This window comes from Cebus imitator, unplaced genomic scaffold (genome assembly GCF_001604975.1).
Source record: "Cebus imitator isolate Cc_AM_T3 unplaced genomic scaffold, Cebus_imitator-1.0 Scaffold446, whole genome shotgun sequence".
Classification (NCBI taxonomy): Eukaryota; Metazoa; Chordata; class Mammalia; order Primates; family Cebidae; genus Cebus; species Cebus imitator.
In genome coordinates this window covers 1,675,363-1,700,917 of record NW_016107761.1, presented here as the reverse complement: position 1 = coordinate 1,700,917, position 25,555 = coordinate 1,675,363, and the positions used below count along the sequence as shown (strand labels likewise).

Genomic DNA, 25,555 nt, shown 5'->3' with positions numbered 1-25,555 from the left:
TGACATATCGTACCACAGGGGGAGTTCTGGACTTTTATGTGTTCTTGGGGCCAACTCCAGAGCTTGTCACCCAGCAGTACACTGAGGTAGGGGGAGATCCAATTGTTTATCAAGTACTTATACAGCACAGTCTGTGTACCAGAGCCCTCATTGATTCATATAACTCTCAGATGATAACTGATCTTTCTTGGAGAGAGATTATAGAGTAAGGAAAAATAGATATATTCTAATGACCATTAAATTGTTAGCCTCTGTAAGCACTGCAGAGTAGCAGAAGTAATAGTGGTACTAGTAGTGGTGATGGTAGCCATAGTAGTGTGGTGGTAGTAATTGTGGTTGTAGTGGTGATGGTGATGATGGCAGTAGGGGGTGACAGTGGTGATAGTGATGTGAAAATGGTGATAGTGATGGTGGTGGTAGTGGTGGTGATGGTGATGATAGTGGTGAGTGTGGTGGTGATGGTGGTGGTGATTATGGTGGTGGTAGTGGTAGTGGTGGAGATGGGTGTGTTGGTGATGATGGTGATAGTGGTGCTGATGGTGATGAGGGTGGGGCTGGTGATGGTTGGTATTTGATGGTGATGATGATGTTGATGGATATGATGGTGGTAGTGGTGGTGACAGTGGGGTGTTATGAGGAGTGTGGTGTTGGTCATAGTGGTTGTGATAATAGTGGTGATGGTGGGGGTGGTGATGGTTGGTGTTTGTTGTAGTGATGATGATGATGGTGGTAGTGGAAATGGTAGTGGTAGTGGTGACAGTGGGGTGGTGCGAGAAGTATGGTGTTGGTGATAGTGGTTGTGGTGATTGTGGGGGTGGTGATGGTTGCTGTTTGCAGTAGTGATGGTGATGATGGTGGTGGTGGTAGTGGTGGTGACCATGGGGTGGTATGAGAAGTATGGTGTTGGTGGTAGTGGTAGGGGTGATAGTGGTGATGGTTGGGGTGGTTATGGTTGGTGTTTGTGGTAATGATGATGATAAGATTGGTGGTGGTTACAGTGGTGGTAGTGATGTGACTGGGTTGGTGTGAGGAGTGTGGTGTTGGTGGTAGTGGTGTGGTAATGGTGGGACTGGTGTTGGTTGGTGTTTGTGGTAGTGATGGTGATGATGATGGTGTTGATGGAGATAGTGGCGGTAGTGGTGGTGACCGTGGGGTGGTACGAGAAGCATGGTGTTGGTGGTAGTGGTTGGGATGATAGTGGTGATGGTAGTGGTGGTTATGGTTGGTGTTTGTGGTATTGATGGTGATGATGTTGGTGGTGGTTATGGCAGTGGTAGTGATGTGACTGTGGGTTGGTGTGAGGAGTGTGGTGTTGGTGGTAGTGTTTGTGATGATAGTGGTGATGGTGGGGAGGCCAGTGGGGTGGCAGTGGGGTGGTGGTGATGGTAGTGAAGGGTGATGATAATGGTAAAGATGGTGGTGGGGTGTATGATGGTGGTACTGGTGGTGATGGTGAAAATCGTGATGATAATGGTCGTGACTGTGGTGGTGGCAGCAGCAGCAGCAAACACTATGTACTATCTACTGCACATCACTGATCACTTGCTGCATATTAGAGCACTTCATACATAATAACTCATTCAGTCCTCACAAAAGCACTCTGAGGCTGATACTATTATTTTCCCTTACAGATGAAGAAACTGAAGCAATAAAATTACTTAATTTTTACCTAAGGTCACACAGCTAGCAGGACTGGAGCCAGGCATTTTGCCTCTGATTCTGGGCTTCTTAACAAGTTACCTACAGTACCTCTATGAATAAATTTGGCTTTTCCAGAATTTTTAAAAAGGCGCTCAAGTCTAGCAGAAAGCTTTCTCCAAGAATCCCAGTGGCCCTATATCCTGTCAGATTTGGTCTGGATTTGAATTTGTTAGTTGTCTAGCTTGGGGCATGGAAAAATATTCTTATTACTTCCTGAAAAACTTCAATCTGGTGTTTCTGTTCTGAGGACGAATGTTTCCTGTCTATTTTCTAGTTGATCGGCCGGCCTGTGATGGTTCCTTACTGGTCTTTGGGCTTCCAGCTGTGTCGCTATGGATACCAGAATGACTCTGAGATCGCCAGCTTGTATGATGAGATGGTGGCCGCCCAGATCCCTTATGTACGTTCTCAGTCATGGCTCTGGAGTTTGAAAACTAGCCCAGTGCCTCTGTGTCTGGGTTCATTTGTCTAATGTTTGTGGGATTCTATAAAGACATAACATTCTTTTTCAGGCAATATCACAGTTAGCCTCACCCCAGCATGGTAATACAGGTAAGGGACTTTGTTTCCATCTTCTAGAGGTGGTATAGCTTAAGACTCACCATGATTTGCCAAAGGACAGGGAGATAGGCTGGCTCCAGGGCTCTTTCTGCCACCTCATGCTTCCTTCCATTTCTTTGACATGACTTCCAAACCTTAGTCAAAACGTCCTTTGTTCCATAAGAATAAATGATATACCTCAGTTCTTTTACTTAATTCTTGGAAAAAAAAAAAAAAAAACTAACTGCAAACAGTCAGACCATTGTATATGTGGATATGACATCAGTTCCTGCAGCCCTGGTGCTGTAACTCAGTGTCCCATCATCTCTGAGTTAATCACTGATGGGTGACACAGATCCTGGGATGGGTTTTCAGAGGATGTACATATGGAAATAAGCCTTATCCTTCACTGGCGGATGGGAGGGGAACCAGTTATCAAAGAATTGACCCCATGAACCATAGCATATTTAATTTCATTCTACTTTTCTACTGTTTACAATAGTACCATTAGTGGAACATAGTGTTTCCATTAGTGGATAGTGAAGTGCAATATTTCATTCTCCAGAATAAGGTTGTGTCTGATCACCCTCAAGATTGGGTATTCCAAAGCTACTATACATTGTTGCTTTGTTTTGTTTTGCAGTAGATTTGCCATCCATGTTGTATTAGCCCTGGGTAGTTAACATAATTTTTTCTAAACATGCACCTCTGATACCAGGGGCAGCCTCTTGGAGGAGGTCATCACAATCACGCCTGATAGTGGCAGTTTACAAAGCACTTTCCAATCCTTGTTAATTTATGTATCCTAAGAAGAGCCATGCTAGAGAGGCATTCTCATCCTATTTGGTACAGACTTAGATTTTTTTTTTTCTAGTTTATCACTGAAAATTTGAAAAATTGAGTGAATTTCCCAGAAGCTATACCAAACACGTGGCAGAGCTGGGTTTTGAAAGCATGTACAAGAAGCTGTCTGAAATACAGCAGCCACTCACTTCCCGTGTCCTCCCGCAGGACGTGCAGTACTCAGACATCGACTACATGGAGCGGCAGCTGGACTTCACCCTCAGCCCCAAGTTTGCTGGGTTTCCAGCTCTGATCAATCGCATGAAGGCTGACGGGATGCGGGTCATCCTCATTCTGGTTAGTCCTGATGTGAATGTGTGCATTCTGTTTGGGAGCAGGTATGGGCTTTGGTGGAGAAAGCTTTGTTTCCATGTTACAATTAGTTACATTGAAGCTCTAGAAGAAACATGTATTTCCCAGGACTCTGAGAAACTCTACAGTTCAGGTAGAAGCTAGGGAGTTCCCTGGAGGAGTTCTCTTTTATTCTGTTTCTCCTCATTCTCTGGCTTTGGTTTTCCCAACTGACTTATGCTTTGATTTCAGGATCCAGCCATTTCTGGCAATGAGACACAGCCCTATCCTGCCTTCACTCGGGGCATGGAGGATGACGTCTTCATCAGATACCCAAATGATGGAGACATTGTCTGGGGAAAGGTATACTCTGAGCGATAATCCACTGATCCCTAACCTGAGGGTGGGTCACTGTTAGTGGGTCACATGCCTATGTATGTCATTTTTGGCTTTTTCTATTTTGGCTCCGAGGTCAGAAGCTCTCATTTTCTCAATCCATATGTGTTGATACAGTTAATGACTTTTAAGGTAATGTGATGCATTAGGGAATTCACTTTTCTTTTATGTCAATCTTACATGATGATCAAAGGAACATGGTTGCTGCTAGGAACATGGTTTATATAATAATTTCTCAGGAAATACTCTGTAAGGGAACTGTCTAGTGCATTGCTGCTGAACATGTTTCTCTCCACAGGTCTGGCCTGATTTTCCTGATGTTGTTGTGAATGGGTCTCTAGACTGGGACAGTCAAGTGGAGGTAAAAGGGTCTTTGCAGATTTGGGTGGAGTCTGGGTTTCTAGGAAGGGGCAGCCGTACCTGTGATTCTGGATATGCCTGTACCATGGACATGAGCTTGGCAAGGGGGAAACACTTAGGGGATGTTTCTTGGGTATCAGTTTGTGTGCCCATTACTTTATATGTAGTAATATTTTACTGCCCACTGGGATGTAGATATGTAGGTATGTATTATTATCCTTGGGATTTAAGATCAGAGAGCTCAAATTACTTGTCCACGGTTTTAGGTGACAGAGTGGTGATTTCAGTTCCAAGGCTGTCAGATTCCAAAGACCCAAGAAATTTCCACTGGGGAATACCTCCGAGAAGTGCGTTTGTTTCTCTGAACTAGTATACTTATTGTTGCTGTGCTGGGCATCCCTTCTAAGCAGTCTTCAACCCTTGAAGACTGATTAGGTCTTTTGCCTTGTACATCCTTTTCCCCCCCTCTTGAACAAGTTTCTCCATCTTCACACTTACCAGTCCTCCCCTGAACCCCATCCTTCCTTCGGTTTCTCAACTTTGCTTTTACCTGTCAGTTTCCAGCCTTACTGTAAAACTTGCTCTTTCCTGAGAACAGTTTGTAGCTTGTAATGGATTCAGGTAGCTCATGCTTCTGGACCTGAATTATTTTCCAGATTCATTAAGCATTTCTTGCCTGAAAGAATACATGGCTCCTTACTGGTCTAGAAAGCCTACACCGCCATCCTCTGGCCAAGATGTGTGTCTCCTGAACTGATGCAGCCTGTATGGTTGACTATCCATGGTTGTGGCAGTACCCACAGGCAGGGTTCTCAGGGTGGGGCTGAGGAGCTCTGGAGAGCAAGTATCTGCCTGACCTCTTGAGCTGTTCTTCAATAATGGTTATTCTTTCTGGGTGGGAAGTGTAGCAGGGCCTGTGTAGCCTATGTGACCTCCACAGGAGAGCTGAGGAGACAAGGAAAAGGCCTATTTCCAGGACATCTTCCAGGAATTGAAGGGACGAAGAAGCTGGCCTGTGCAGTCAGCAATGTGGTATATGTTGTAGTGTCTAGATACTCTGTCGAGATCAAGTATTGATCAGACAAATATCCATACTGTGGAAACAAATCCTGGCAGTTGTAAATTCAGGTAGCAGCCACTCAGAAGCCCAGGTGAAGACCTCTTTTGGGAGTTCTCTCTATGTAATGTAAGATCGTAGTCTGTGGATGGAGGTGCAGGGGAAACATTCCAGTCACCAGGAATGTGACTGGCAGGGGTCAGGCCAAATATTCCTGCCTTATCCAGATAAGTTGGTTTTCAGGTCAAGTGGTGAGTCCTAAAGGGAAAGGCTGATATTAGACAGAAGCTGACAATGTGGAGTCTGAGGCTGAGGCCTGGGACAGCTCCAATGGGGTAGTGAGCACAGAGGGCACTGCATGCCAGTGATTCGTAGTTCTCTGGTGTCAGTCTCTGACCTCCTGGATCCCAGAGCAAGTTGGCAGCAGTAGCACTCTTGATTTAAAATGCGACACACTTGGAACCAGGCTGCTTGACTGTTGGACTGTATGCCTTAATTTACTGTCAGTAGATTCAGTGAAACGAAAGGAACAAAGCAGAAGCTGGGGCAGGTTTTGAAGATTGGCAAGAATGATTCAAACTCAGTTCAAGGCTGTTTTCCTTTTGTCTACTATTGAATAAGTATCTATCTATCTATCTATCTATCATCTATCTATCTGTCAGTCAGTCAATCTCTCTGCCTATCTGCCTATCTTTTCTTTCTTTCCTTCCTTCCTTTCTTTTCTTTCTTGCTCTCTTTGTTTCTCTTTTTCTTTCTTGCTTTCTGTCTATCTGCCAATCTATCTTCTATTTATCTATCTATATCTATGTATCTATATATCTATGTATGTATGTATCTCTCTTTCTGTTATCTACCATCTTTTGGTCTATCTATCTATCTATCTATCTATTTACCTACCTACCTATTATCTATCTAGCTATCTGTGTATCTATTATCTGTTTTACTATCATCTTTCTGTATCTCTCTCTATCATCTGTCTAGCTAATCTATCATCTGTCTATACATCCATCCACTCTATTCCTCTATCCCTCTGTCTATGCATTCATTCTATCTATTCTATCATCTGTTTATCTATTATCTGCCTACTTTCTGTATCTCTATTGTATATCTATCCGTTCGTTCGTCTATATCTATCAATTCATCACCTCACCCTGTCTATCCATATATCCATTCTATCTATCATCTGTCTATCTTATCTATTTATCTCTCCATCTACCTACTCTCTGTCTATTCTATTCTATTCTATTCTATTCTATTCTATTCTATTCTATTCTATTCTATTCTATTCTACCTATCCATCTGTCTACTCTATCTATCTATGTGTCTATCTATGTATCTATCTATGTATCTATGTATCTATCTATCTATCTATCTGTCATCTATCAGATAAGTATTCAAGGGAGAAGACCTAGCTTCCTGTCCTCTCGTGACTTCTCACAGAAAATCACTTTTAAGCTTAGTGATCAAACAACCCACATGGACACAGGAACCTGCCCAGCTAGAGAAGCTCTGGGCCATGGGCTTCCTGAGTTTTATCAAGTAGTCAGTTACTACATTATGAACCCCGCAGCTCATCAGCCATTAGGGGCAACACTGCCATCCTGAGGCCATGTGGAAATCTGAAGGCAGTGTTGGTTATCACAGGGACGCCAAGTGGCATTTAATGGGCAGTGGGCAGGGATGCCCATAGCTCTGATTGCAGAGAATTTGCCACAAAAAATCTCTTGCCTCAAATGCCAGTTGGGCCTCTGATAAGAAACAGTTCATTAGGGGATGTCACAGAATCTTTTAGGCAGCTCATAAGAGACTCTTGGTAGATAGAATAATTATAACTATTAGGTTGGTGCCCAGGTAGTTTTTGCCATTACTTTTAATGGTAAAACTGCAATTACCTTTGTACCAACCTAAGATTTATATTATTAATAGTAAGACCCACTTGACAAGGCTGGTGAGGATGAAGCCACTGTTGTCCTGGTCTGGCCTCACTGAGCATAAACAACCAAGAAGCCTATGAAAAGCAGATTTCTGAGCCCAAAGCTCCAGCGATTTGATTCAATCAGTCTGTGGTAGGATCTAGGAATTGCATTTTGTAGCATGCAGCGTGCTACAAAAAGAGTGCTAAGTGGTCCCGAGGCCCAGTGTGTGGGTGGGTGCATCACTGTGTGAAGACTGGAGAAAGTGAAGGCAGAAACCACAAAGGCAACACTTGAATATGGACAGGTGTAAGGCAAGCCAGCACCTTGGAGAATGGCAGAACATTTTTATTGATTGATAGGGGTCATCTGAGCAGTGCTTAGGGAAGTTCATACATCACTGCTGGCCAGGCTCCCCATGTGCATCCCATATGGGATACAATTCTGACTCAGATGTGGCTGGTACTCTAACTCTCCATCGCCCACCCATCCCATTGTTTCTAACCCTGTATGATCTGGAGCTCTCTGTTTCTGGTGAAAGGTTCTCTTTGTCAGGTTTCATGGTTTCTACCTCCATTTCCTAACAAAGGGCATCCCTGGCAGGACCCCTTCTCTCAGGATTCTCTGTGATGTGACCCACTATCTTCTCACATCCCTGACAGCCAGACCCACGTAGGCTGATCTGTTTCTGTTTCCTTATGCTCCCTTTTTGCCCCTTATCTAGACATATTGATTCCTAATTGCCTTTTGTCTGTTGTGTATAAGAACTGGAGTTCCCCTAGACCAAGTTTGTTTTTTGTTGATTCCCCCACCCTCCTCACCAGCATTATTTAGCTCTTTTACTCTTACAATGCTATGATTAGCATAGAGGAGGCTATTTACTGAGACCTTCAAAGGACCATAATGTTCCGTAACAAGCAACATGAGTACATAAAAATGTATGGATATTTATTTACTGCTGGTGTGAACCCACTGTTAAACACTGTTTGTTTATTTTATGTTAGGTTCTAAGCTAAGCATTGTGAAAAATGTAAATATCTCTCAGAAGAATATAAAACAAGGTTCTTATTCTCAAAAATCTACAGTGTACTTGAGAAGTTGTACCTGACTGGGCACGGTGGCTCATGCCTGTAATCCCAGCACTTTGGGAGGCCAAGATGGGTGGATCGCTTGAGGTCAGGAGTTTGAAACCAGCCTAGCCAACATGGTGAAATCATGTCTCTAATAGAAATACAAAAATTAGCTGGGCGAGGTGGTGCATGCTTGTAATCCCAGGTACTCGGGAGGCTGAGGAAAAAGAATTGCTTGAACCTGGAAGGCAGAGGTTTCAGTGAGCTGAGGAAGCACACTACTGCACTCCAGCCTAGGTGACAGAGTGAGACTCTGTCTCAAAATACATATATATATATGTGTGTGTATCTTGCATCCATCTTTCAGGTTAACATAAAAACACTGCTTTTGTTATTCAAAGAAAGATGAAAGTAAGGGGAAGTTTAAACCCCCTCATTAAGTCCTCTCAATTTATGTTACACACAGCTGTAGTTTTCATGTGACTCTGAAACTGTAGAGAACACAGATGCATACTGGATAGTCTAATATCCTGAAATGTAATCTTATGCCTTCCTCCCCTCTCTTAGTGGGAGTGACATAGGAGGGACTTCCTGGGTGTTTCTTCCCAGCCTATTACCATTCATCTGATGTCTGCAGTCTCTCCCTGGCTTTGTTTCTTTGAGGAGTGCTTAGAAAATGGCAGGACTAGCATTTAGGGTTGGGCATCTAATGCACTAGGTCATGAGTTCCGGGCATTGATTGTTGTTATCTAGGTCAATATGAAGAGAACAGTTTTTGGATGTTTTCCAAATGCTGGGGAGCCGTGCAAATAGCACTAATTTCTCTTTGCATTCTGCATTCCTCTAATAAGCCAGTAACATTATTTAGGCCCTGTTCAGGCCATCCATCACCACATAGTCCAGGTCTTTGTGTGAGTTGCATTCTCAGTAAGTGCCTGTTTGCTGTCGAATATATTTGTGTGGGACAAACTAATTATATTTATTTTTTATAGCTGTATCGAGCTTTTGTGGCTTTCCCAGACTTTTTCCGTAATTCAACTGCCAAGTGGTGGAAGAGGGAAATAGAAGAACTATACAGCAATCCACAGAATCCAGAGAGGAGCTTGAAGTTTGATGGCATATGGATTGTAAGTGTGTGTGTGTATGTCTGTGTACCTGTGGCACTTGTGTATCTTTGTGTGCCTAAGTCTATGTACCACTGACCTTCAGTCAAGAGGATAATCATTGTCCAAGGAAGACTTTGGACATGTCAGACACTTCCTCCTCTCAGAGTGGAACAGCCCTGATAGCCTACACACCTTGTACCGGACCTGAAGTTCCTATAAAACCTCTGAGACAATTTACTAGGAATTTCTTGGAACTTTGATTTCTTGAACTTTGATTGCCTCGCACCCACCTTGAGAGAGGCTTTTTTTGTTTGTTTGTTTGTTTGTTATGGTGTCTTGCTCTGTCACCCCGGCTACAGTGCAGTGGTACGATCTCGGCTCACCGCAACCTCTGCCTCCTGGGTTCATGCAATTTGCCTGCCTCAGCCTCGAGAGTAGCTGGGATTACAAACCCCCGCCACCGTGCTTGGCTAATTTTTGTATATTTAATAAAGACGGAGTATCACCAACTTGCCCAGGCTGGTCTTGAACTCTTGAGCGTATGATCCACCTGCCTCGGCCTCCTAAAGGGCTGGGATTGCAGGTGTGAGCCACTGCACCTGGCAGAGAGATTTTTTTTTTTTAATCTTCTAGCCAGTTGTTCTGTAGGCATGAATTAATCTTTCTAGCCAGTTCTCACCAGGATTTGATGAAACCTTCCAAGGCTGGCATCTACAGGAATTATTGGATGTTGAACAATTTGTTCATTGTTTCCCTGTGTCAGAATTTGCAGGTTGTAATTTTCATAAAAAGTAAGATATGTCTGTCTTTGGCATTTCTAGGATATGAATGAACCATCGAGCTTCGTGAATGGGGCAGTTCATCCAGGCTGCAGGGATGCCTCTCTGAACCACCCTCCCTACATGCCACGTAAGAACCCTTGGCCTCCTTGATTGGCAGAGCCACAACTGGAAGGATGACCACTGCAGGAGCCCAGAGGCCACGGGTGTGCCCTGACAGCACATCCTCATGGCTGCTGTGGTTTACTGGGAACCAGAGACCAAAGCTCTGCACGTGCTTTAGCCAGCTGGGCATGTGCAAGTGACTAGGCTCATAGAGCAAATTTCTCGAATCTGTCCAGAAAGCACCAACCAGTGCTCATGCCACCAAAAGGTTCTCACAGCTGGGTTTCTTAGTTTTTTAGGCTTATGTGAATCCATCACAGGAATTTCTTGTGTCATCAATAGGTGAAAATTATTGACTTGCCTTTATTGTGGAGCTGATGGGCTTTGAATTTATACTTGGTTCATATCTTGGCTCCAGAAGTGGTTTTTTTCCGTGAATTGTGTGGCTTTTCACAGATTATGTGATATTTTCAAATCTCGGTTTGCTAAACTATAAAAGACAGATCATGATGTCTTCTTCATACAAGTATGATAAGAATTACATGAAATAATTGACATGTCAAAACCCTAAATCAGAGCCTATCATGTGGTGTTTTACCACTGTCTGCTCTTTTTGACACCTCTGCTTTCTTCAGTCACATTGATGTTGAAAACACCATAGGTGCCATTGCGGCTCAGAGCTGGGGTCACTGTGCTGGTGTCTCTGGGAAGATGGAGAGTGACAGATGCAGGGCTTAAGTTAGTCTTAAGATCCAGGGCCCAATCCCTTGAAGAGAGGTCAGGGATAAACAGAATCAGGGCTGATTTCACCTCACCAGATCTTCCTTCTCAGATTTGGAGTCCAGGGACAGGGGCCTGAGCAGCAAGACCCTGTGCATGGAGAGCGAGCAGATGCTCCCAGACGGCTCCCCCGTGCAGCACTACAACGTGCACAGCCTGTACGGGTGGTCCCAGACCAGACCCACATACGAGTGAGTGTCTGTCTCCCTTCTCCAGCTGTCACAACGTGTAAGCATTGCCAGGACTAACGTAGCTACCCTACTTTTTCTTTCCTTCCTACTCTAAGGGTTAAGAAGATTCTCATGACAACTGTGTCATCATTCTTATTGATTAAACAAATGCTGGTTGACACAGAGTCAGGCCTTGTGATGGAAAGTAGTAGAACAGGTTTAAATAAAGCATGGTCCCAGCAGTGAGAGGTGAATGATCCTAGTGGGCAAGACACATGGAAATAGTGTAGTGATCACACAGGGTGGCAGGTGCTGAAATACCTTTAGTTGCAGGAGGCAAAGGGAACACAAAGGACTGGGTATCTCTCCCTTTTATTTCAAAAGTGAATCATCTTTTGAGATATTTGTTCTTTGGCCATTCTTGGTGGAGAGTAACTGGTATTGTACTGAATTAGCACAGTCCTGCTTTGCAAGCTCAATGAATATTATGAATTCTTCTTAGGACAATCTTCTAATCTTTACTAAGTTCCTCCTCAAATATAGCACACTATATATTGAGTAAACCAATTACAAGACTTAGTAATTCCTTACAATTTTGGGGTACTCCAGTGAGTTCACTATAGTGAAGTTCTTTGTAATGGACCGTAAAACACATGAATTGTTATCTCCACCATCTGGGATCAGTGGAGCCCCCATTACAGCTCAGATTCCCATGTTCCCTTCAATCATAGAGCAAACACTCACTAGGCTCGAGGGCTCTGGAAGGAGAAGCTCTATGGCCTGTGGTCCCTGGCTGTACTCTCAATTAGTCTCCTGTTCCCCTCCAACCAGAGCCATGCAGGAGGTGACAGGACAGCGAGGAGTCGTCATCACCCGCTCCACATTTCCCTCTTCTGGCCGCTGGGCAGGACATTGGCTGGGGGACAACACGGCTGCGTGGGATCAGCTGAAGAAATCTATCATTGGTGCGTGGGTTCCTACCCAGTGCCTGTGCTGGCAGGTCAGGGAGCTGAGATCCTTGGTCAAGAAGTGAGGAGGCAGGTGGTGAGAGCCTGGTCTGACGCAGCTGTGGTTCTCATTGCAGGCATGATGGAGTTCAGCCTCTTTGGCATATCCTACGTGAGTGTCCTTGGGATCCTCTTAAGCACCAAGAAGATGGGGACATCCTTCAGAAATCATCAGCAGGCTCATTTAATTTCCTCTTGTTACAGACAGGAGCAGATATCTGTGGGTTCTTTCAAGACGCCGAATATGAGATGTGTGTTCGCTGGATGCAGCTGGGGGCCTTTTACCCCTTCTCAAGAAACCACAACACCATTGGGACCAGGGTAGGACAGTGGCTCCTAGCTCCAGAGTTTCACTTGAAGAAAAGCCTCCATTTCTGAGCTAAAATTATATGAAGTCTGTATTTACTGGGATATCTTTGAAAAAAATTTTTCTTTTGAGACGGGTCAGTCTTTGGGCCAGGCTGGAGTGCAGTGACACAATTATGACTCACTGTAGCCTTGACTTACAGGACTCAAGTGATTCTCCTACGTCAGCCACCCAAATAGCTGGGGCTACAGGCACATACCAACATGCCCAGCTAATTTTTGAACTTTTTGTAAACACAGAGTCTTGGCATGTAGCCCAGGTTGGTCTCAAAGTTCTTGGCTCAAGTGATCTGCTCACCTCAGCTTCCCAAACTGCTGAGATTACAGGCGTGAGTCACTGCACCCAGCCCTTAAAAGTTGTTAAGCCTGGTGTCTCAGTGAATATTTCTCAGTGTTCTTTAGATTATTATTATTATTTTTTCTTTGTTTAGGCAGAATGGTAGCGTATGTACCAAAAAGAATGTCTTACAGTGACATTTTATCAGCTGTCCTAGCAGAGCTTCAGTGACACCTTTTCTAGTCTATTAAGAATATTCTCTGGGCCTCATCAATAGTTATCTTTTGTTTAGCTGTGAGTAATCTTGATTTGGAATATGCTTTCAGTGACCTTCTTAAGTTCCCTAGGTTTTCCAGGATGAGCTCCCAATACTGTTCTTTTTCTCCTTTAGAGACAAGACCCTGTATCCTGGGATGCTGCTTTTGTGAATATTTCCAGAAATGTCCTGCAGACCAGATACACCCTGTTGCCATATCTCTACACCTTGATGCATAAGGCCCACACGGAGGGTGTCACTGTTGTTCGGCCTCTGCTCCATGAGTGAGTGTCTAGCAGGGATCCCGATGACAAATGGATAACTTACTGCATTCTGGATGGTGGCAGTTGATAGACACAATTCTTCCAAATTAAACACATGATTGCCTTTGACAAGACCTCTTCTGGCATAGACCATACTTTATGATTCTCTTTAGCACAGTGTGATACATGTCACAGGTCATTAATAAAAGGCTATTTATTTAATGAAGAAATTGAAATGATGCAGTACAGCATAGAATAATCTCTTTTGAATTTGGCCGTGCTAAGGCCTGTCTATGTTTTGTAGCAGTTTGGTTATATGGACCTGGGTCACAAAAGAATGATTTCAGGAAGAGATTTGAGGGACAAGGGCCATTCTTGCATTTAAAATGTTTCATTGTTTCTAGATTCATCTATATCTCTACAAAGGACATGAATTCGTTGTTTTTTTACGGCTGCATAGTATTCCATGGTATATATGTGCCACATTTTCTTTGTCCAGTCTATCACTGATGGGCATTTGGGTTGGTTCCCAGTCTTTGGTATTGTAAACAGCACTGCAACAAACATACATGTGCATGTGTCTTTATAATAGAATGATTTATAATCCTTATTATACCCAGTAATGGGATTGCTGGGTCAAATGGAATTTCTATTTCTAGATCCTTGAGGAATTGCCACAGTCTTCCACACTGGTTGAACTAATTTACACTCCCACCAACAGTGTAAAAGTGTTCCTATTTCTCCACATCCTCTCCAGCATCTGTTGTCTCCAGATTTTTTAATCAACACCATTCTAACTGGCAGGAGATGATATCTCAATGTGGTTTTGATTTGCATTTCTCTAATGACCAGTGATGATAAGCATTTTTTCATATGTTTGTTGCCTGCATAAATGTCTTCTTATGAAAAGTGTCTATTCATATCCTTCACCCACTTTTGAATGGGTTTGTTTGTTTTTTTTTTTCTTGTAAATCTGTTTTAGTTATTTGTAGATTCTGGATATTAGCCCTTTGTCAAATGGGTAGGTTGCAAAAATTTTTTCCCATTCTGTTGGGAATAACAGTCTAATGATTGTTTCTTTTGCTGTGCAGAAGCTCTTAAGTTTAATTAGATTCCATTTGTCTATTTTGGCTTTTGTTGCCATTGCTTTTGATGTTTTAGTCATGAAGTCCTTGCCTATGCCAATGACCTGAATGGTGTTGCCTAGGATTTCTTCTAAGGTTTTTATGGTGTTAGTTCTCAGGTTTAAATCTTTAATCCATCTGGAGTTAATTTTTATATAAGGGGTAAGGAAGGGGTCCAGTTTTAGCTTCCTGCTTATGGCTAGCTAGTTGTCCCAACACTTTTTATTAAACAGAGAATCCTTTCCCCATTGCTTGTTTTTGTCTGTTTTGTCAATGATCAGATGCTTCTAGATGTGTGGCATTACTTCGGAGGCCTCTGTTTCATTCCATTGGTCTATATCTCTGTTTTGGTACCAGTGCCATGCCGTTTTTATTACTGTAGCCTTGTAGTATAGTTTTAAGTTAGGTAGCATGATGTCTCCAGCTTTGTTCTTTTTGCTTAGGATTGTCTTGCCTATGTGGGCTCTCTTTTGGTTCCATATGAAGTTTAAAGTGTTTTTTTCCAGTTCTGTGAAGAAGGTCAGTGGTAGCTTGATGGGGATAGCATTGAATCTATAAATTACTTTGGGCAGTATGGTCATTTTCACAATATTGATTCTTCCTAACCATGAGCATGGAATGTTTTTCCATCTGTTTGTGTCCTCTCTTATTTCGTTGAGCAGTGGTTTATAGTTCTCCTTTCTTTTACATCCTTCGTTAATTGTATTCTTAGGTATTTAATTCTCTTAGTAGCAGTTGTAAATGGGAGTTCACTCATGATTTGACTCTCTGTTTGTCTGTTGTTGATATCTAGGAATGCTTGTGATTTCTACACATTGATTTTGTATTCTGAGACTTTGCTGAAGTTCCTTGTCAGCTTAAGGAGGTTTTGGTCTGAGACGACAGGGTATTCTAAATATATGATCATGTTGTCTGCAAATAGGAACAATTTGACTTCTTCTTTTCCTAACTGAATGCCCTTTATTTCATTTTCTTGCCTAATTGCTCTGGCTCTGACACAAGAACAGAAAACCAAACACTGCATGTTTTCACTCATAGGCAGGTGACGAACAATGAGAACACTTGGGCACAGGGAAGGGAACAACACTTACTGGAGTAGGTGGGGTGTTGGAGGTGAGGGGAGGGGAGGGACAGAGGAGGGTGGGGAGGTTGGGGAGGGATAACACCAGGAGAAATGCCTGAGGTAGGCGACGATGGGGATGGAGACAGCAAACCACCATGGCATGTATGTACCTATGCAACAATCCTGCAAGATGCAGCATGTGAACATGTACCCTAGAGCCCAAAGTAAAAAAAAAAAAAAAAGTGCCATGGTTAAGAAATGTGGTAAGTACTTGACAAAACACATCTACATCCGAGCATTTCATAATTTTGAGGCACATCACATGGGAAAGCAGAGACTGGATACTCTGGATCAAGTCAGGTTTAGGAAAAAGGCAAGGATGGTTCAGGGGCAGCTGGATTTCCAACGTGGATCAGAAGTAGAGGAGCCTGTTCAGGATCTTGGACTGGGTCTCTGTTGAGCTCTGACTGTGGCACCTTCATTTCCCTTTCCAGGTTTGTGTCAGATCAGGTGACATGGGACATAGACAGTCAGTTCCTGCTGGGCCCAGCCTTCCTGGTCAGCCCTGTCCTGGAGCTCGTGAGTATGGAGGCTTCAGATCGGGGGAGGATCCCAGCTGTGAGGCTCGGGGAAAAGAAGGAGGAGAAGAGGCCTGAGCTGTGGGGTCCTACACATGGTTTCTTATTCTACCTCTGTCTCTTCCTCTCTTTCTGAGCCGAAGTCCATCACTTAGGTGTTCTGGGCCTCAGCTCTTTCATCTTTAAAATTGGCCTAACAGTTCTGGTTTATAGGATGATGAGGAAGAAAACATCTCATGGTATATTCAATGACATAATCATTTCTTTGTTAACTAAAATGAGAAATAGAAGGTCAGATGGGGCAATAGTGTAAAGAATAATAAAATCCTCTAGCACTATTAAAACTTCTCAGAAGGATTACTTGGCAATGTGTGTACTCGTATTGCTGCTGGCTAACCCTTCCCTTCCTCCTGCAGGAGGTCCTCCCAGCAGTAAAAGCCATTTCTTTACTTCTGTTGTTGATTAGGTTTCTGAATACCAGTGGATTAGTCTTAAAATATCAGTTGATTGCACCTTCACAAAATCTTATTGTACCCGCAAAATTTTTTTCTGCTCCACACACAAACCTCAGCTGTTTGCCTCTTTAAGGGTATATTGGGTAAGTCAGTGTCTATAAGCAAACAGTAATTTTTTTTCCCCAAAGTCCTGGATACCAAAGTACTTTATGATAGTTTTGGGTAGACAAATATCCCCTGCTTCAAAACCGGAAATGGAAGGAAGTTTTCCCCAACATTGTTAGCCTCCCAAGAGATGAGGCAAGTGGGCCCAAGGCCATCACTATGACTTTAACCTCTTTCCTGAGCCGTTTGGTTACTCTGTCCTGGATAATGGTGCCCACTGCCACTCCTTGTTTGTGTTTAATTTTAGAATGCCAGAAATGTCACCGCATATTTCCCTAGAGCCCGCTGGTACGATTACTACACGGTAAGTTTTTCTGAATGTCTGTACAACCTGGGAAAAGGATAGAGAATCCAGAGGCTTTAGATATGATAGACCTTAGGTCAAATGCTGGCTCTGTAACCACCTGCTGTGTGGTCTGAGAGATGTCACTTTAACCCTTGTAACGTGAGTTTTCTCACCTCCAAGTGGGGTAAGACCACTTCCCTCATAGAACCGTTATGAAATAATACATAAAGCATCTCACTTAGTATCTGTTTTGTTTGTTTGTTTGTTTTTGAGACGGAGTTTCGCCCTTGTTACCCAGGCTGGTGTGCAATGGCGTGATCTCAGCTCACCGCAACCTCCGCCTCCCGGGTTCAAGCAATTCTCCTGCCTCAGCCTCCTGAGTAGCTGGGACTACAGGCGTGCGCCACTATGCCCAGCTAATTTTTGTATTTTTAGTAGAGATGGCATTGCACCATGTTGACCAGGATGGTCTCGATCTCTTGACCTCGTGATCCACCCACCTCAGCCTCCCAAAGTGCTGGAATTATAGGCGTGAGCCACCACACCCGACCAGGATCTGGTTTTTTGTGGGTGTTCTCTTTGTGTTAGATTTTAATATTTCCTTATATCACTGCTATTTACAACGTTGTGTAAAGGCAGATGCTAGCAAACATTTGAGATTATGTTGCAGACTGTAGTTTTTGTTTTTATTGTTTCTATCTTTGCCTGCTGTAAGTTTGTAAGCATAGAGGCCTTTTCGTCTCTGCCTTTTATTAACTATCTCCCTCCATAGCATAGATGCTCAAAGAAGGGTACTACACATAATTACCTAAGGTAAGCAGGTGATCAGGCAATGTGCAACACACACACAGAGGTATGGGGCCCAACCCTTGTGAGTCTAAGCAGTGCAAGTGCATTTAGAAATGAGGAAGCAAGAAAGAGCTCCTTGCCACACCATTTCTGTGCTATTATGATCCCCAGAGACTTAGCTAGGAAGTCAGGGTCTTCTGGGGCAGCTCTGGGATGTTGGGGACCTGGAGAATGTAGGCCCTAATTTTTGGGGAAGAATCAAAGGTGGTATTGCCTTGGTCTCTAACCAGGCCTCTTCTTCTGACTTTCTGAGGAGAATAAAGTTGAGGGCTAGAAATACAGCAAAGGGGTACAAGCAGGGAAACAAGAAGCAAGGAACGTACTGGCCCTTACATCCCAGAGGATTGCAGTGCGATTAGGTGAAAACTGGAGAAGGATGTGCAATTTTGTTCCTTCTCTTCTCAGTCAGTGGAGACCAAGTCCTCCCCGCCGCCCCAGCCTCCCCTTCCTGCTGTTAGTCTGGATCTGCCCTTCGGGTGGTAACATGTTAAGCCTCTGCTGTGTGCTTCCCAGCCAGGCCTTTCCTAGGAACGGGTGGCCAGCTCTCCTTCAGTGAGACTGGCCTTTGGCCTGAGAGTGCATGTTGACTCTCCCATTCACAGACAGAAGATATCTTTGATTGAACAGGGAAAGACGAAATAAATCACGGAGCAAGCTATTTAGAAAAAGATGAAATTTTGATGTTGAATTAAAATGAAGATGAATTTTATAGTTAGGATTAATGAAGAAATGTCACCTTAATTAACCTTACCATGTTTGTATATGTATTACTTATTCTAGACCACAGGCTGGCAAACTATGGCCCACAGCCAAATCTTGATGTTGCCTGATTTGCAAATAAAGTTTTATTGGAACAGAGCCATGCTTATTTGCTTGTTGTCAACAATAACTGCTTCTTACCTCTAAAGTAGCAGCCCTCAAATGAGCAGATTTTGCCTACCAGGGGATACTTGGCAATGCCTGGAGATATTTTGGGTTGTCACATGAGGGTAGGGGTGAGGAGGAGTTGCTGCTGACATCTGAGGATTCTGCTAAATATCAAAAGGCACAGGATAGCTCCACAACCAAAGAATTGTCTGGACCAAAATCTCAATGGTGCTGAGACTGAATAGCCTTGCTCTAGAGAACATGTGGGCTGGAAGGATGGTTTCTTACGTTAGGTTTCTGAATCAGGTGAGAGAGTAGCACCTCTTCCTGTCACACATCAGGCAAATGTAGCTTGTACTGTGGAAGCAAAAGCAAGAGACCCTAACAAGATATTATAGCAGCCTTGTGAGGTTTCATGTAGCACTGTGTGAATGCAGAATGTGTAGTAGCAGGTATGTGGCGAGGGTAATGAACAGACATCATTTCAGAGGGTAGGATGAGACGTCTGGCAGAATGCATTGTTCATGCAGGGACATGTCTTCTACTTCATCATCTTTTCTTCTGGCCCACAGGGTGTGGATATTAATGCAAGAGGCGAGTGGAAGACCTTGCCCGCCCCTCTTGACCACATTAATCTTCATGTCCGTGGGGGCTACATCCTGCCCTGGCAAGAGCCTGCGCTGAACACCCACTTAAGGTAAATGACAGGACTGAGGTTTTCCTTTACATGTCAGTTAGCTTACCAATTTGTAGTGAAGCCCTCCAGATTGTAAGCATCACTCTCAAGCCCACATGCAATTTTACTAAACACTTGATTTTTCTATATTCGCGTGTTTGTATTTTAACCTTTATTCAGATGCTACATTCTGACTGATTATTAACAGCTGTTTTATGTTTAAATGTGTGAGATGATAGGTCTAAGAGTGTCATCTTTCAATCTCATGATTGAAATGGAAGTCAAAATAGGAGGAACCATGATTTATAGTAGTTTTAGGATACTATTGGGTCTAATTGAATTTTTTCTTAGAAAACTATTGCTGAAAAATTGTTTATTCCTCTGCAATATTTTAAACTTTTAGTTCAAAGTCTATATATAAATTAACAATAACTATTATCCAGAACTATAAAAATATGTATATTTCTACTTGGAAATTGTCTATTTTTGCTTAATGAAAGGAAAACATAAATTCTGTGATGTTAGTGCTGTTATCACCATTTCACAGATGAGTGAAAAGACTAAGCGATTTACTCAGAGTCACACAGTAAGTAGATGAGCAGAGACTAAAAATCACACCTCTCTGGTATCAATACTAAAATTCTTAGATTCCTTATTCATTTGATTCCAAACATTCAAATAAAAATGAAGAACTTAGGACATTTGAAAATAGACCTCACTCTACATGTTTAGGGTATTAGGTCCCTAAAGCAGAAAGATTTCAGCATTGGGATTTTCCTTTCAAAAGGAAAAGAAAGAACCCAGTTAGTTTGGTTGTCATCACTTTAAGAGCCTTAAAGGAGAATCCTTTTGATCCACTCGCTCATTCATTTGTTCATGATATGAAGTCATATGGCCAGATGGAGACAGAATTAGAACTAAGTCGCAAGTCTCTTGAACTCTAGTATGCAGTCGTTATCCCACAAAGCACTTCCCTTTGCTCCTTTATGTTTGTATGTAAACTCTTGGTTTGTGGCTGTGGATTTGCTTTTAGCTAATGCCTCTCTTCCACCTCACTGCAGCCGCCAGAAATTCATGGGCTTCAAAATTGCCTTGGATGATGAGGGAACTGCTGAGGGTTGGCTCTTCTGGGATGATGGGCAAAGCATTGGTGAGTAGGAGTTGCCTGGGATTCACACTCATGGCATTGACTGTATTCCTGGGTATTTTACAGGCCTGCTTTCACCTTTTCCCTGTTAAAACAATTTTGCATTTTAAAATACAACCATTTATTAATTCAAGGGTATAATCCATATTGCACATGATCTTTATGCCTCATAAATGAAGCTTATTTCTGAATCTCCTCTTATTACTCAACCATTCTAATCCACTATAGGAGGAAGCTATATGGGAGCCACAGGGAAAGTTTATTTGTAGCCAGCTGAGATAAACTTTCATAGGATTCATGGTCAAGGACATATTCCCTAACTACATGGTTCTTACTGTCCCAGTAAGAGGGGCAATACCTCTATCAGTTGTATTATTTATGGGGTATTTTCTATTAGGAAGCTGTAGGCATTGGTAAAATCTCAGGGGGATTTCTCAAGAAATCATTAACTATTTCTAGATAAGTGCTGTCCAATAGAACTTTCTGCAGTGATGGAAATGTTCTATATCTTCTGCTGTTCAATATTGTATCTACTTGACATATGTGGCTATCAAGCACTTGAAATATGACAAGTGCATCTGAAGAATTGAATTTTTGATAGTATTCAATCTTAACAAGCTTAAATTTAAACAGGTAAATTTTACTAGTGACTACTGTCTTAGCACAGTTTTAAGGGATAGCCAGTGGCTACCGAGTGGTGAGTCATTTAGAAAGGACCTAGCACACAGGGAAGAGTGTGACAGCCATGAGGGCAGGGTGTAGGATGGGAATTCTTGAAACAAAGCTGTTGACTAGTTCACCTTCACTGGCTGTGCTAAACTTCATCTTCTTCCTGGGCCTGTGGCACACAGTTAGGATAAAGGACAAAGAAGCCTTTTCTTTGATCATCTTTGTTCTCTGGAGATCACATTTTTAAAATTGTGTAATACCCCAAGATAAACCCACCAAGAGACCAGTCTTGGTGTTTGTGTATGTATGTGCATATGAATGCATGTGCAGAGATGTGTACATATAGCAAAAAGAACATGGAAATTCTGAGCCGATTAGGAAGATGTTGGGAATGATAAACCACAAGGAAGAGAAGTGACTTAAAAATCGTGTCAGGAAACTGTGTTATATGACATGACTCTGTCAGACAGATGCATCTATACACATTCATTTCAAACATTTTGTATAAACTGAGTGTGGGTGCACAGTTTGATTAGTCTCCAGAAAGAGGACTTACATTTTAAAATGGAACACTCGAAAGACAGAAAATAAAAACAAATATAAGCCTTACTCTCTCAACCAAGACAAGTAGGCAATTAGAAGAGTATTTATATATTCCATAGCATAGAGTTCTATAGCACAGGTCCAGGCCATGTTTATCTTGTTGTTTGTTTGCAGATACCTATGGGAAAGGACTCTATTATTTGGCCAAGTTTTCTGCCAGCCAGGTGAGTGTGACTGATATGAAGAGAGAATAGGGTTCTACTGGCTTAGGAGGATGCTGAATGTTGTAAGGGCATAGAATACCACCTAGAATTTCTTCTCATCTTGCTAATTCACATTCTTCTACTTCTCTAGACTTCCGGTGGAAATTTACTGTGCTCCCAGGAAGGCTTTCTGTAATTTAACCTATCAACATCTCATCAGTAATGATCATTATTCCAGTTTACCATGTTACAGATGGACGGGTTGTTTCTGTTATCTAGCCCTTGTTCCTAATTTGCCTTGGAATGGCCTGCACATTTTGTGATTTTTCCACCTATAGAATATAAGTATCTTGACAGCTGAGACTTTCATCTCCTATAGAGTTCAGGGCAATGTGAAAAACCCTGCAGCTGCTTGTCAATGCAAAGTGGATGGCAGTTGGCCATAGGAGATAGAGTGATGAGATCATGGTTTCCATGATCCAAAGACACAAGATAGTGACTCTGAAGTTGTCTTACTTTATGATCTACATTTGTGCCTAAAAAGAGGTTGGAAAACATTTGAACTAATTCTGCTATTATCTTTTCCTGTTATCTCCAATTCAACAGAATACAATCCAGAGTCATATAATTTTCAACAGTTACATCACCAGTACAAACCCTTTGAAACTGGGCTACATTGAAATCTGGGGAGTGGGCAATGTCCCCATTACCAGTGTCAGCATGTCTGTGAGCGGCATGGTCATAACACCCTCCTTCAACAGTGACCGCACGACACAGGTTTGTGACCAGCAAAACTGCGAATGCCATTTCCCAACCTTAATATACCTAGTGCAGTGCCTTACTGCTTCCCTTCCAAATGATGCCCTCTCCTGCCAGGCCCTCCAGAAATCTCTGTTTTCAGTGTGTTAGGAATGGACAGCATGGAGATGAATGAAAAGTCGTTGTTTATCATCATTTGGAATCCATGGCCTGGATTCTTACTTTCCATGTTTGTCTTCTTGTCTGTAAATCTAAGTAAAACTTTGTCTTGACTCTTTTACCTCTGCCTCAGAGATCAACTTCCAAAACAGCTTGAACTATTATATTTTATCAAATATGATGCCATCAGTGAAAAGTTGCTCTATTATTTCATGTGCCACAAAGAAAAAAGGATGACAAAATTATGATAGAATTTCCTTATCACTCAAATGTTTTTTACAATAAACTTATAGAAAGTTTTTGAAAATTCTTTAGACATAAATTTTTATCTATATATTTCAATATTGTAAGTGATAATAGGGAGGAAAATGTTGAGTGGAGATACAGTGATGATTCTGCCTCAAAGTAATTTAGAAGAGGTAGACCCTGAATGTGAAGAAGTGCTAGAAATATCTTACCTAACTTGTATCAATTTATTATTATTTATTATTTCAATTTGTATTCAAGTCTTTTATTATTTAAATTTTATTTGTATTATTTAAATAGTTTATTACTATTTAAAAGAAAAATACATGTTACAAATTGTTTATTTCCTCTGTACTGCAAAAGGTGTTGGTGATTCAGCATTTCACAAAAATTCTTCCACTCCTGTCTATGAAATGTTTTCCTGAGCCACTAACACACTTTATATACATTTTCATCCTAGTACTTTCTTGACCTTACAAACTATTCCTTCCTGTAATAATCCTTAAATGGTTTTCAGTCCATCCATTCCTAACACAGTAATAGCAATAAAGTTTACACAGGCACAGACAATAACAATTATGTCATGAGTGCTGCCTGGCTCACAGTAATTCTATGGTTGCTGATTAGAAGATACACTCTGGTCTCTTGAATGTTAAATATGTGAAAAATCTATACCTTGGGATTAATGCAGTGTAGTGGTGCTAACATGTATCATCCTGATGGTAAATGAAACTTCCTTAGGTGCTTACCGTTTTTGTCTGAGCTTTTTTTCTTTCATAATCCTTCCTTATGACTAGGCCTGAAACAAAAGTTTTCTTTCAGTTTTGCATTTTTTAGATTTATTTCCTCATACTTGTGGTTATCACGTCAACAACTTCCCCAACTTTACCTTAAAGTACTTTGCCCAAACCTCATGGACAGACATACAAGCTGATGAGGGCACGTGAGGTGAAACCTTCTTGACAGCAACTGCCTAGGAAGAAACAGGAATAGTGGACTCTTGCTGGGCAATCTTTGGGGTGCTATGGAGGAACAGGAGGAGGAGGAAACAGAAGGATGGTGCCAAGGAAAATCAACACCTCAGTAGAATGAAAAAGAGGGTGTTCTCTCCAGTTTGTGCAGTTCTTTCTCTTCAGTGGTTGTATATTAAATTTTTTTTTCTTTTGAGACTGGGTCTCACTGTATTGCCTTGGCTGGAGTGCAGTGGCATAATCTTGGCTCACTGCAATCTCTGCCTCCTGAGTTCAACCAATTGTCCTGCCTCAGCCTCCCAAGTAGCTGAGATTATAGGCACCCACCACCATGCCCCCCTAATTTTTGTACTTTCAGTGGAGATGGGGTTTCACTATGTTGGCCAGGTTGATCTTGAACTCCTGACTTCAAATGATCCACCCGTCTTGGCCTCCCAAAGTGCTGAGATTACAGGATTTAGCCACCGACATGGGCCATGTTGAATTATTTCAAGGCTCATCTCTACTGTTGAATAATGTTTGTACTCTAAAACATTAGAAAACACCCTCTCGTCTGAAAATCTGAGGGCAGTCTTTTAAGTAGACAATACAATGTAGAAGTTTTAGGAGGTTCTTTGGACTGTTATTTATTTGCATGCAGGAAATTTCAACACGGGATGCCCAATTGTTTTCCTTTGGTTCTTAACAGGTGCTAAGCATCGATGTGACCGACAGAAACATCAGCCTACATAATTTCACTTCATTGACATGGAGAAGCACTCCGTGAATTTTTAGAGCAAGATCTGAAACTATGAATGACTTTGAAACTAATACACTTCATACTCATGAAAATTATTGTGTGTTGCTAATGGGTTCATTCTCATTACTGGTGAAATATTTTTGTTAATTTTGTTATATGTTTTGCGTGTGAACCCTAAAGGTTAAATCTTACCCCTGTGGGATAGCAGGAGAGAGGTGTGGAAAATCTGTGTATTACCTTAATGTCTCTATGTGGTTATAATGGTAGTGATTGTTCATTATATGACATTTACTGAAGAAGAACTGGGTCCATGATGAAGTGTATGTCCATATGTGTAATCATGGAATGGACCCCATTCTCTTGCTAAATACACAAGAAAAAGCTTTCTGTGACAGTTCCAGGTCTTGAAGCTAATCATTACCTCAAGAAAGTATCCAGAAAGAACATCTGCTAGTTGGTTTTAGGCCGGGTCGGAGTGGGGAACAATACATCTAATTGGTTATAGGTGGGGTGGGGGTGGGGCGATCATGATAAGGGAAGAAAAGGCAAACACAAGGAAAGATCAGAGGAAACAGAAGATGATAGTAAAAGTGATCACAAGTAAGAACATAATGTGAAATTATCAGCAGCCTCACGGGGAGGAAAACGGAAGAGTCAACTCACCTGAGACAAGAGGGTCTTGAGAAATCCCTAGCATATGGGGATAGCGGCGAGAATGAGATCTGAGCAGGCAAAACTGAAGAGAAAGTTTGGAGGGTAAAAATAATTTATTTTCA

General features: G+C 42.2%; 1 protein-coding gene across 1 annotated transcript in view; it reads left to right on the top strand.

Annotated features, from left to right (window-relative positions):
• LOC108291091 (maltase-glucoamylase, intestinal-like) overlaps nt 1–25,549 on the top strand; it is a gene marked incomplete at its 5' end in the record, with an annotated part of 51,003 nt that extends 25,454 nt beyond the window's left edge. The window contains 19 exons of the mRNA XM_017511272.2: nt 6–86; nt 1,976–2,101; nt 3,253–3,381; nt 3,628–3,738; nt 4,070–4,132; nt 9,164–9,298; nt 10,099–10,186; nt 10,994–11,132; nt 11,943–12,076; nt 12,196–12,230; nt 12,323–12,439; nt 13,153–13,301; nt 15,962–16,046; nt 16,913–16,969; nt 19,240–19,364; nt 20,405–20,493; nt 21,877–21,926; nt 22,512–22,682; nt 24,729–25,549. Coding sequence (XP_017366761.2) covers nt 6–86; nt 1,976–2,101; nt 3,253–3,381; nt 3,628–3,738; nt 4,070–4,132; nt 9,164–9,298; nt 10,099–10,186; nt 10,994–11,132; nt 11,943–12,076; nt 12,196–12,230; nt 12,323–12,439; nt 13,153–13,301; nt 15,962–16,046; nt 16,913–16,969; nt 19,240–19,364; nt 20,405–20,493; nt 21,877–21,926; nt 22,512–22,682; nt 24,729–24,806 — 1,962 coding nt within the window. The remainder of the gene's footprint in view (nt 1–5; nt 87–1,975; nt 2,102–3,252; nt 3,382–3,627; nt 3,739–4,069; nt 4,133–9,163; nt 9,299–10,098; nt 10,187–10,993; nt 11,133–11,942; nt 12,077–12,195; nt 12,231–12,322; nt 12,440–13,152; nt 13,302–15,961; nt 16,047–16,912; nt 16,970–19,239; nt 19,365–20,404; nt 20,494–21,876; nt 21,927–22,511; nt 22,683–24,728) is intronic.
• Between the last annotated feature and the right edge of the window lie 6 nt (nt 25,550–25,555).